Source organism: Nothoprocta perdicaria, unplaced genomic scaffold (genome assembly GCF_003342845.1).
Source record: "Nothoprocta perdicaria isolate Ctin4 unplaced genomic scaffold, notPer1 scaffold_75, whole genome shotgun sequence".
Taxonomy (NCBI): Eukaryota; Metazoa; Chordata; class Aves; order Tinamiformes; family Tinamidae; genus Nothoprocta; species Nothoprocta perdicaria.
This window is the reverse complement of record NW_020456032.1, coordinates 2,426,707-2,439,010: the sequence shown is the minus strand read 5'-3', so window position 1 is coordinate 2,439,010 and position 12,304 is coordinate 2,426,707. Positions and strand designations below refer to the sequence as shown.

Here is a 12,304-nt window from a genome sequence, read left to right as displayed (position 1 = left end):
GGAATCACCACAAAGGTGATGGGAATGTAGGGAGAGAATGTCTTCTCAGTGGCGGCCAGTGATAGGACAAGGGACAATGAGTTTATACTCATTGAAACACAGGAAGTTCCATCTGCATGTGAGGAAGAGGGTGCCAGAGCCCTGGCACAGGCTGCCCAGGGAGGTTGTGGAGTCTCCTTCTCTGGAGGTCTTCAAAACCCACCTCGATGCCACCCTGTGCCCCGTGCTCTGGGTGTCCCTGCTGGAGCAGGAAGGTTGGACTAGATGATCTCTGGAGGTCCCTTCCAACCTCAACCATTCTGTGATTCTGTGAATTTTGGGAAGGCTAATTGCTAAGCTTGCAAAAACCATGAATCAGGTCTCAGAGATGGAAAAAAATACAAAACTCACATATTTACAGAATACCACATCTTGGCTTGTTAACCACTAGCCTTCAGGGCTATGAGGGCTATGAGATAACTAGCAATATCTGATTAGTGGAGATTGAAGAGTTTCATATAATTTCATGACTCCAGGACCTCAGAAATTCCTATACAGACACACAGGCAGTGACATTTCATTTTTCATAAATATAACAGGGAAATTTTCTGGAATGACACAACCATGTGCTAAGGTGTCATCCACCAATATCTTCAATGTCATCCTTCTCCTGAAAGATCTGCTTACACAACCTTCCAAGCCTGAACCCCCTCCCATCCCACGCTTGAGACTAAGGTGCAGAAACAAACGTTAGGACTAATCCTTGTTTCCTCAAAACTCTTGGAGAGCAAAACCACCTTTCTTCCCACAGGAGAGAGACCAGACTGTTGAAGAGAAGCTGAGATTTCCAGGTTAAGTGGGGATCTCCAACAGCCTTGGCATGCCAGGCAGATAAGCTGAAATCTTGCTGTGCTGGATGACTCAGAGAAGCACAGCCGGGGATCACAGTAACGAGGGGACAGACGCTCAGCAGTGACTCAGACTCCCCCAGGTCTTCCCCCTCAGAGATCAATGGATTTCTCCTTCTTCTCCATCAGCATCAATGGTATTCACACTGTGCGGGCAGACTGCTATGGGAACAAGGGTGTGCGGCTGCAGAAATGCCAGAAATCTGCCTCCCATCAGAAAAGCTGCCTCGTTATCTCAGGAAACAGCACAGGAGATGGGGATGCAAGTGACAGGTAGGCCTATCACATCAGGGATCAGAAACAGGGAGGAGAGTCCTTGAGTGATGCCCAGGACAGCACACTTTTTTAGAAAAATATTCCCTCTCCAGAGTCATCCTCACACTGTCCCAGGGGAAAATTCAAGGGAAATACAGGGAAAATTCAAGTGCTTTTGGCAAATTGAACACATCTCAAGCTAGACAGACTCCTGGAGCTCCCTGGTCTGCTCCAGGAGTCTGTTTTGATGAAAACTGTCAGATCTGTGACTACAACAAAGGGGAACTGGAACAAAGACAAGCTCAGCAGCTGACCAGCGAGCTCCCCTCACCTCCAGATGGGCTCAGGCCAACAATCCATGTAGGAATTGCTTTTCTCCCAGAGACTTTCCCCCTGAAAGCTCTTGATATTCAGTGAAGATCATCCCAAGATTGGATTCTTACAAAGTTTTGGGTCCACTGAGACCTTGAAGTTACTCTCCCTGGAGAAAGCTAATATTCTCCCTTAAGCTCCTACTTTGGGGACCTAGCAGTTGATGAAAATCTCCAGGAGATTTCCATTCAAGATCATGCCAGTACAGATCCCACTCTGATCTGGAGCAACCAGCTAAGTGCATTTGGGACTGTGCTAGGAACTTCTTGGAGGCCATGGGAGAAAGTCTGTGTTGGCTTTCCATCAGCCTTCAGCTCCGGGGTGTCTCAAGAGCAGAGGAGATTAAAAAAAGAACAAAACCACACAAACTAAGTTCCTTCAAAGAGTAAAAAGGTGGGAGATGCACCTCAAGGATGAACAGAAAAGGTTTCTACTGGATAGCTATGACTCAGAAATGGCATTTTCTATATTCTAATAAGGAATGTCAAGTCAGAGGTAATTTATTCATGGCAAGCTGATGCAGTTGCTATGGAGAGCATAATAGAAAGATTTTTTTTTCTTTTTAATGCACAGCCTCTTGAGAGGGAAAGCATTTGATGAAGAAGCAGGGATAAAACCTTAGTGTGAGGATAAAAGCAGCAAAGAGAAACTAGGAATTTTAAAAAAAAAATGCTGCCTGCAATCACTTCCACAATTTTGCAATACCCTAAGCCCATCCCGCTCAGCTTTCCTCCAGGTAAGGGAGTGGACTAGTCCCAGCACAGAGAATTTCCCATCCACCAAGCCAGGAGGCAGCAGACCCTTCTGATGACCCCTTTTGCTGCAGACATTATTCCAGCTCCATCACACCACACGGGCCACCCAATGGGTGGCTTTGCCAGCCACAACTTCCCTGCCATCGCAGCATTTTATGTCCCTCCTCTCTGAACCAAGTCCTTCCTCCACCAAGCACTGCTTTCTTTCCTTCCCCCTCTCCCCAACAGCTATCTTCAGGAGGAATTAAAATCCCGGGGATTTTATTATGGGCCACACGTGCCATGGAAGAGCAGCGGCTCCCTAGGGAATGAAAGAAATGCTGTGAAGGCAAAGGCACAGTGACAGACACCCAGGTGCCACATGCACTACCTGCTCCCTGGAGCCCATCTGTCACTTATATGACAAAATGTCACATGAAGGGGGGTTCCACGCAAGGCTCACAAGTCAGCCAGCACTTCCCCTTGGAAATGCCTGTCTCTGGTAATGCTAATATACTTAATTGCTTCAGGTGTTGATCCGGGTGCCCCAAACCTATCAAAATGCTGCCTTTTTTTTTTTTTTTTTTTTTTTTTTTTTTTTTTTTTTTTTTAATTTTAGCCAGCACAATTCAGCTGCAGGAAGATGAGGACAGATACAGATAAGCAGCTCAGCTTGTATTACAGGAAAGATCACTGCCACTTCCCAGAGAGACCCTGCCCCAGGATTTTCAACAAGTACTTGCAGTTTGGACATACTGGGATTTTTTTTCCTGGTTCCTTGTCTCAATGCTCCCATCCTCTGCTGGAGTCTTCCATCCCTTGGGGTGTGAGGATGGGCAAGAATTTCCCACCTAGAGAAGATCCCTGTGTTCTGGAGGAAGTCCTGAGACCTCACAGGAGGGCATGTGCCAAGCTCCAGGGCAGAGACATGTCCCTGCTGAAAACTTCTCCAGAAGATCCTGGTTTTACCTGCCTAGCCTGCAGGGATGGGAACAACCCCAGGCTGACCCTGGGATGGACAGAGAAGGATGGCTGGTCTCTGTCATAACTGATGTGACTCTCAACATAAGAGCTAGACATATTTCCTGCTTTGCCTTGGGTCATTTGTCTCTAAACGAAGCATTTCTCAAACAACAAATGGTCCCTTCTCGCACCATACATACTGGTGCTGCTTAAAGTGCCAGACAGACTTGGCAAGCTTTCCCCAGCTCTTGCTAGTTTCTCAGGAGTGAGAAGTGATGATTGCTTGTAAGTGAGGGTTGTACCAGAAAGAAGAATTCTTTTCCTCCGGGATCATATCCTTTGCCAACAAGCCAGGACTGCTCCTGCTTCAGCAGATCAGCAAGAGAGAGAAAAGGCTAGAAATGAATGCCAGAGGATGACATGTCTTGCAGAAGGAGCAGACCCCCAGGTTCACTGACACTGAGACACTTTCCCCCATCTGGCCCTTGAACAGTGCCCTTGCAATGGGCAATGAGACCTAAATCAAGGAGAGCCCCAGAACCAGCAAAAAGGGGGCTGTGGGATGACATTAATAATGAATAATGAACACAAAAGGAAGGCAGGATCCAGGCAAGACCACTAAGATCAGCTCAGAAGTGACATGAACTAGACATGAACTAGACATGAACTAGACATGAACTAGACATGAACTAGACATGAACTAGACATGAACTAGACATGAACTAGACATGAACTAGAGCAAGGTCAAGGTTGCTGGAGATGACCAGGTACCGTGTCAGCCAATTTGGGCCTGACATCTGGTCCCGTGAGTGGATAGAGGGGTTATTTTAAAGTTTGTGGACTTTCGTGACTGCTAATAAAAATCATCTGGGGAGGAGATTGCTCAGGAAGGAAAAGGAAATGGATCTCACATACAGGGTCTTACAGCAGTGCTCCCAAAGAACTCGTATCTGTTTATGGTATTGCACAATGAAGGATCCCACCTGTGCTGGGTTTTATGAGGATGAATGTGCTAGCAAGTACACAAAGAGCAGGGGATGCAATGAAGACAGCCACTTTGCTCACCTTGCAAAGGTCTCCTCCTGACATTAATAGTAATAGTAGTAGTAGTAGTAGTAAGAATTCATTTGTTTTTTAGTGAGTGCTAGGCCTCAACTCCATACAAAGGGGGAAGTGAGAGATAAAGGGATCTCAGAGCATCCCTGAGCACATGCCTCAGTTTACTTATGTAGAGAAGGGGTAACTCCTGCCTTTGGCTGAGACGGTAAGACCTGGATGTAGGGGGGTGGGTTAAAAGACCTCCCTGAGACACCGGGGTCACAGCAAGTAGGGGTTAATTTGATAAACAAAAAGGAAGGGAAAGGGAATGCCATCCATCTACCTCAATGGTAAAGCATTTGGGCCCTAAGGAGGTTTCTTGTAGAGGCAAAGGGATGAGAAGGATCAGGCATCCAGTGTCAGTCAGAAGCAATGCCCCAGCCCAAGGGGTGTGCAAGTGCTTCCCAAGATACAGAGCATCCCAGCTTGGCCAAAAATGGCTCTTCCTTCAGACATCACCTTCCTTGCTGGTGGAGGGTCACCCCACAGCCCAAGCCCATGGGCAGCAGGGCCTGTGCTCCTCCAGCACAGGGCATCTCAGGGATCTGGGCGAGCTGTGGAGGGAGGAAAGGGCTCCAGACGCAGTGGTGAGTCCCCATAGAGCTGGAGCTAGGGATCATCCCTGGGCTCGGAGCAGGGAGGTTGCCAGGTAACCACCAAAGCATCTTCCAACTGCCCTAGTTCCCCGTTCCAACTGTGGCCACTGGCTGAATGGGAAGAGGGGGAGGCCCTGAAAAGGTGGAGGCAGGAGGACAGAGACGCATCCGCTTCCTGACTGCATCTCCCACACTCTGCCAAGCCCCCAGGCTCTCAGGGAAGCTCTTGGGCTCACTCAGGACAAGGACATCACCGGGGGGACCTGCGTTCTCCAGGCCCATTTGGTGGCCAGTGCCATGGCCACCATGGACAATGAGGACCTGTCAGCATATTTCTGCATGCACTACAAAAAGAATCTCCTGCCGCTGCTCACGTGAGGGAGCTCCTCCATACTCCCCTATCTTCCCCATTACCTTTTCTTGTCTCCACCTCTCCTTCCCCCACCACTGCAAACCCCCACTCCCCACCACTTCATTCTCCCCTTGTCCTGTTTCTCCTCTTTCCCGTGCACGTTCCCCTCCTCTAATACCCACTCATCCCTTATCACACTCTTTCAGTGGGATCGCTGCTGTGGGGGGAACACTCCGAGTGGGAGAGAAACACCTTGTAAGTTTGGGCCTCAGGCAGGTCTAGTGTGGTCTGATGGAGCAGAGCTACCCAACAATCTCCCAAGGTGCAGGCAGCACCCGGCCCAGTGTTTAACCTGGAGAAAACTTTTGTGGCAGGAAATTCAAACAGACAGAGGAAGACTCTCTGTCTCCTTCCGTTCGCCTGCAGCAGAAGAAAAAACAGGCCAGAATGATTCAAAAAGCTCTGGATGCAGAGGAAGAGGTGAGAAAGATGGGAGGGTTTCTGGGCATGGATGGGAAGAGCTGCAGCTTTGACGAGCATTTGATGCTCACATGGAGGGTAGCAGCATGCAGATGACCAACTCCCTGCTGAGCAACCAGGTCTTGTTCTCTCAACACTGACAGGCCTTCAAGGTGAGGATGGAAGCCATAAACTGTCGATGGAGGGATCTCCAAGCCAAGGAGGCTCAGCTGAAAGCTTACACGCAGAAGTTTGAGAAGTTCATACAGGTACAGCTGGCCCACCTCCGCTCAGCTGGCATGACCCTAACATGCAACACTGCTTTCCACCCTTCCCTGGGGAAGGCTCCTCTGTAGTAAAGCCTGAGAGCACCTCGGTCTAGGTGGAATTCAGTGTGTGTGTGTGTGTGTGTGTGTGTGTGTGTGTGTGTGTGTGTGTGTGTGTGTGTGTGTGTTTTGATGATGGGGAACATCACCAGGAAAACGATGAGAAGCGAATCCGAGCACTAAAGAAAGCGAGCAAGGAAAGAGAGCTGAAGATTCAGAGGGAGAAGGAGCTTCTGAGGGCTAGGAGGGAACTGGAAGTCCTCAAAAACAAACACCAGAAAATCTACAATGCCCTGCAGAAGTACTCCATCTTCAACAAGTACCTGGAAGATGTGGTGAAAGTGTCAGAGGTGAGTTTGGATGTGAGAGAGAGGGATCGGGGCCTCCGTGGTTTTAGACACAGAGGACCAGGGAAATCAAAGTGTGGGGATGGGAAGAGTTTCTCTGCAACCAGACAGAAACAAAGGGACTAGAATCCAGGGAGACGGACCAGGAAAGTAGGTGAAGTCTTGAAAAGAAATACAGGGGRAAAAAAAAATGTGTTAAAAGAGAAAAGAGCACAGGGCTGAGGAGGGTGAGGCCCCTTTGCATCACTGTTTCATGTCACACTGATAGTGAGGTAGAAGTGAAATAGAGCATTGCTTTGAGCATCACTTCTACTGCCCAGCCGGCCCTGTTTATGTCAGTCACAGTGTTGCTTGTGGTGCACGCCGTAACAGAGCACTGCTCCACCAGTGTGACATCTCCCCACGCTTATGGCAGTGACAGCTGTGGGACCGGTGGCATGGGTTGGCAAAATAACACCTGGAATACAGGTGGCTCACAAACCAACTAGGGTGATAATCTCCCATTCCCCCAGAAAAACTTCTCTGGGAGAGGTGTCCTTCACCAGGGCAGGGTGGTYGACTGTGAGACTTTGCCATCATGGTAAAAGGAGGGCAGAATGATTGCTAACTCCAGAGGGTCTGTGCTGCAGTTTGAAGAGATCCGGGAAGTCATTGGGCGCCACAAAACCCTGGTGAGGATGCACGAGGACCTGCTGCAGTCCGCACAGACACGTATGGAGATGATTGAGAAAGCCAAAGTTCTCCTGGCCCAATACACTGAGGAGAAGGAAGACAAGATCCTGCAGTACAACAATGAACTGGCACAGCTCCAGACGCGTTTTGACCAGGCTCACAGTGACGTGCTCATTTGGGTGAGGAAACCTGGAAGGGCAGGGGGACATAGCTATGACCTGGCTGCCAAGACCAGCTGATGGCTTGCCCCTGTGCCTCTGGGGCATGGCAAGGCCGAGCCACAGACCTTGTAATAGGAGAAAATACCTGGTTTTGCTCCTCTAAGGGATTCCAGGATGAAGAATGACAGACCAGGTCTGGAGCAGGYTATGCTAGGAGTTAAAACGAATCCATCATGAGGCCACACTTGCTCCTTTCCTGCCTTGCTTGCATTCACACTGAGTTCAGCTCTGAGACAAGCTAACTAGCCTTTGGGGAGGTCTTCCTCAACACAAATCCCAAGCACACTCCATCGTGTGTCATCTAGCCTGGTCACATTCATTTTAATTTACCATTCCTCGCAGCATCATCACCTTGATGGTSCTACAACGCGCCACATGCTGGGGTCTCCACCATTCTTTGTTCCAACCTCAGAGTGAAATTGGTTTTGTAAWTTTTTTTTTTWATTATTCCTTTTCTTCCTCTGCACAGAACCTGCCCACTTGAACTCATCCTTTTCCTGTCCTCCTTACGCTGCCCAAAGGGGCACAGATGTGCATTTGGCTGCACTGTGCTGTACTGAGGCACATAACTCCACAGCCTCTGCTCAGTGCTTAGAAACACTGACGTCCTCAGACCTGTAGTAAAGGACATTGCAGAACAAATCACTATAGAGAAGAGATGAGTTCTCGTGTCCTTTTCAAGTGTCAGCCCATCCGTATTTCTGTCCACTCCATACTTGCAGGATGGATTTCAGCACTGCCTTCTCTCTGACTAGCCTCTAATGGAGTGGTTTTCTGGAGCTGCTCTCACCATGAGCTGAGCACGAGCACTTGCAGAACAGTGCTGAAGCAGCATCTTTGTTATGACCTGCTCACATGTTGCATGTCTCCTCACAGGAGTCCCATTGGGCCCACATCCAGAACACAGCTGCCGAGAAAACCCTCATGCTGGGCACCATCAAGATGGCCACCCTCAACCTCTTCCAGTGTGTGAGCAAGCAGCTGAAAGAGAGCCTGAACGTGCCGGTGGAGGACACCCACAAACAGCTGGACATGGTAGAAGCAGGCCACCCACTTCTGCCTGAGCAGCAAAGGGAGAAGTAATGAGCCCYGGTTGTCCAAAGGGAGGGGAGAGCCCAGAGAAACAACAGTGCCTAGCTGTCACATAGCAGGCCCACACGCGGCCGGGTGTGGGTCCACATGCAGGCACCAAAAGTGGGAGCCAAGAAGGCTGGGACGGAGGTTGAAAGTCAATCCATGGCCAAGGTCTGGCTCCATTTATCCATGTCGTGAGCTCAGACTCACTTACAATAGCCCATTCTAGCAGCACAGATCCAGCAAGGTGAACACCTTATCTTCTCACTCAGTTCAGTTGGTGGAATTTGTCATTGGGGACTAATAAGTTCTCTGCTTCCTGCTCTTATACCTACAATAAGAGACATTYCTGTTGTCTGAGCTTTAACATCTCACTTGACCCCCCTAGATTCAACAGTTTATCCAAGACCTCACAGACATCTGCATGGAGGTGAAAAGGAAGGACCATCTTAGTCGCCAGCAAGGCACCACTCTTAGCCGCCAGCAAGCAGCTCCGCTTTGAAGAGCTACATGGGACGTGCCCACTTGACCAGCTCAGCAAGGTGGGAAAGGCAAGGGAAGGAGAGAGAATCAAGAGGGTGTTGTAGACTCCAGAACAGGTTACGTCTGTGAAGTTTCATACTATTAAAAATAATACATTTTAAAGCATTTCTTCATTTACTGGGGGACTTGGACGCATCAGGCCAGCTCCATCAYGTAGCTTCAATTCAGAGGGACATGGCAATGTGTACTCTCTGGCAAATGGGATTCTGGCTGAGGGGAGACAGCATGCCAGCAAAGCATGCAAAGTAGCAAGGGCAGGCTGAGACAGCATCTGGGGTGGGACTTAGTCCTWTTGTTCACCTGTTGGTCTCCTATCCAGCCTGAGGACTATGATATTGCAAAGGGACATCACAATGGGGTGGGGGACGGTGCTTCAAAAGCCTTCAGAGATTTCTCACCAGCACATCTTTGAATCCTTATTTGTTTGTCCCCATGGCTTCCTCTACAGAGCCACGGCTTGAGCCAAAAAGCATAGGAAAGGTGTAGAAAGTAGGCATAGATGAAGGATGAAATTATCAAGGCTATTGCATCAAGCATTTATCTATTCATAATGAGTGTTAACTTTTGATAAAAGCAATTACACTAAAAATGGCACTGGAAATATGAGTCCAGGCCAATGGATCAAGCATCCAATGGCATGAGCTTACAGGTTTTGAGGCCAGGAGATCAATACCAATATGTTCGGGCTTCCGCCTGTCCAGTAGTTACTCCTATATTGAGTCCAGAGAGGTGGATTTGGCTAATGCATCTTCAGGAAGAGTTCAAATCCATGCATAAGGTGCATGTTTGCAATTCCCAGAAGTTGTTCAGACACCTGACCACTTCCTCTAAGGAAGGTCAGACTGATCTCCCTCAAAAGCTGTGCTTTCATAAGCCGTAAGCATAACAAATGCACCCCAGAGCTGGAGGTAGGTGGACTGTTTGGAAAGCAAAGGAAGAAAGGGGTCAGGACTAGAACACTTGACACAGAGTCTGTGGATAAGATGTTCCCTCTACATCTTCACGGTTGCTCTCTCTGTAAGCTTGAATTTATAAGAACAAACTCAGAAATATAGTATTTTAGGTCAGACCTTATCATGAAAGCTCAAGCCTCCTGAGCTTAAGTTCATTTTATGTCTTTGAAGCTTATTGAGTTACCATCCATCATCAGAAAGTGACCCTGGGCAGGTCCTCGGGGYGATACTGTTACAGAAGAAAAACACAGTGAAAGTCTCCTTTTGAGAGACAAGGGCAGTTAATTCCTTTTCCCTTAATACAGAAGGAAGGAGAGCTCATTTCTTTCTGAAACCTTGACATGTAKATGCAGTGTGGGCCAAGACATGCCCTGTGTTTTTCTGAATAGATCCCTAGAGCAGTGGGAGTTGAGTGGCAGCTTGCATTTGAGCTGGCAAGGAAAAGTAGAAGTAGTTGTAACTTTATGCACCCAGCACATGCCTACACTTTCATGGTTATATTACATTTAAACAGTAAAGAAGACATAACAACTACCCGAAAGGAACAATAGTGGGCTGCTCCTCCAAGGAAGAAGCCAAGGTCACAACAATGCAGGCAATGCCCTCAACAACAGGATGTAGTTCCACAGTACAGGAGCAAGAATAGGACAGCAGATCCACGACCAAGCTTGATTAAAGTCCAATRKTTACCAAAAYAGTCTGTAGCAATAAGGCAGATCTWAGACCTAACCAAAAATCAAATTACAAGGCTAGGYGAGAATCAGCAAGGTACAAGGCTAGGCACAGGCTTACCTGCAAGGCAAAGATCAATGCCAAAGCCCCAGCACAAAAGCTGCTCCCAAGSAAAGAGGAATAAACTCCAAACAAGACTCCCCACAGCTTCTCCTCACACAGCTCCATCCCACACCTTATCAGGCTGATCCCAGCTGTGTTGAATGAGAGTTAGCCTTAAATGCATGCAACCTGACCCTTAGGAAGAGAGAAGGGCTTGAAGAGCCCATATCCACCTGGGGAGGTGGCTCAGCTGCCCCTTCTCTTTCTAGCTCCTACTCCCCCTTGTCCATTTTGAGGTGCCAGAAGAGACTCCAATCAGATTGGGAGGCACAGGTTGTGCCTTAGACAGCTGCATGGTATCCACATTATGTGTTCCTCACCTCTTCTCATGTGGCTAAGAGTACCTAAAGATGYCTCTGCAAGAAGCCTTGGCAAGAGATGGTGCCTATGAGGGGAAGGAGTGACCCAAAATGCRCATTGACCTTGTCATGATTGGGGTGAAGGGATACTTAGGCTTACCTGGAAACCCCAACAAGTGGGATATGGGGTGGGGGGGGACACTGGCTGCTCCAAGCAATAAAACACATTTCATCCTCCCTTTGTCCTTTTCCTAGTGAGTTGGAAAGGTAGGAAATCATCTTCTAGTTAAGGAAAAGTCAACTAAGGCACATTCAGCCCAGCAGAAAGACAAACTCTGCTCTCCTCACTTATGAGATGATGGAAGATGCCAAGTTGGAGCTGCACTGGTCCTGAAACCCTCCACAGAGGGGAACATCAGGGTTGGCAGGGCTTCGTGAACCATCCAACTTATTCCTTCCTCTCCTGTGTGCTGGAGCCATGCTCTTGGCTCAGGCACTCCAGCAGCAGCAAATGCGGTGGCAGGACCCTGAGCTCCTACTTGGGCTGGGTGAAGCAAAGCAGCGTAAATCACTATGCCATAGGATATGATACCTAAGACTAAAATTACTTAACAGAGTTAAAGTTCTGTGACACTCTGTATAATGAACAGGGCTTTTGGGTGTCTGTGTTAGCAGCCAGCTTTCTCAGAGGACTGCAGGGTTTGGGTTGYAGATTTTCTTGTTTGCTTTCGCTTTTGCTTCTAAGATTTTTTCTCTTGGCAGAGATGACTAAAGTATTGCATCAACCTACAGCCTGTTCTGCCTCTTTTGGAGGGAAAATCGGCAGCGCACTGCAATGTTGTTATTGGTGCAATCTGGACTCTGTCAACATTTATTGTGTTACTCGATTCGTGTGGGCAGGCACTAGCAACGACCCTGCTTTCTGCTCTGCGTGCTGGCCCATGGAGTTGCTCAGGTGCGGCACGGATAGTGGGATTTCTGCCAACGTGCAGGCCAGAGTGGTGGGACATGCCAGGCGTTCACGTGGTGGGGAGAGCTCTGACCCAGAGCACGACTACAGAGAGGCCCAGACCTGCTCCAGATCCCCCACCGTGCTTTCAGCTGGAGACGTGCTACCTGCCTCCACTGAACACCCTGCAAGCAGATGTGGGCAGCCTTGTGCTGAACACACAACAAACTCTCTGTTCAGCAGCAACTTGGGAAGGCATTCCTGGCTGGTTAGCTCCRTAACGAGCATTTATTTGGGACTTGGCAGGAGGTCATAGCATGGGGGTCAAGGGGAGGGATGTTAAGAGATAAATCYCTTCAGAGCTGCATCA

General features: G+C 48.7%; 1 protein-coding gene across 1 annotated transcript; it reads left to right on the top strand.

The window, feature by feature from the left end:
* The first annotated feature begins 990 nt into the window (after positions 1-990).
* CCDC42 (coiled-coil domain containing 42) lies at positions 991-8,858 on the top strand. Its single transcript, XM_026051401.1, has 8 exons — positions 991-1,160; positions 5,109-5,279; positions 5,632-5,737; positions 5,881-5,985; positions 6,195-6,392; positions 7,019-7,240; positions 8,159-8,317; positions 8,745-8,858. Exons 1-8 carry the CDS (start codon positions 991-993, stop codon positions 8,856-8,858), a joined length of 1,245 nt encoding a protein of 414 aa, XP_025907186.1.
* The last annotated feature ends 3,446 nt before the right edge of the window (positions 8,859-12,304 follow it).

What these genes read in the sequence shown, in the direction of transcription:
- CCDC42 (XM_026051401.1), top strand. Translation starts at nt 991, where the DNA reads ATGGATTTCTCCTTCTTCTCCATCAGCATCAATGGTATTCACACTGTG. An exon ending in AGTTTGAGAAGTTCATACAG is followed by an intron (nt 5,986 to 6,194) that starts GTACAGCTGGCC and finishes GAACATCACCAG; the next exon opens with GAAAACGATGAGAAGCGAAT. An exon ending in CCCACAAACAGCTGGACATG is followed by an intron (nt 8,318 to 8,744) that starts GTAGAAGCAGGC and finishes TGACCCCCCTAG; the next exon opens with ATTCAACAGTTTATCCAAGA.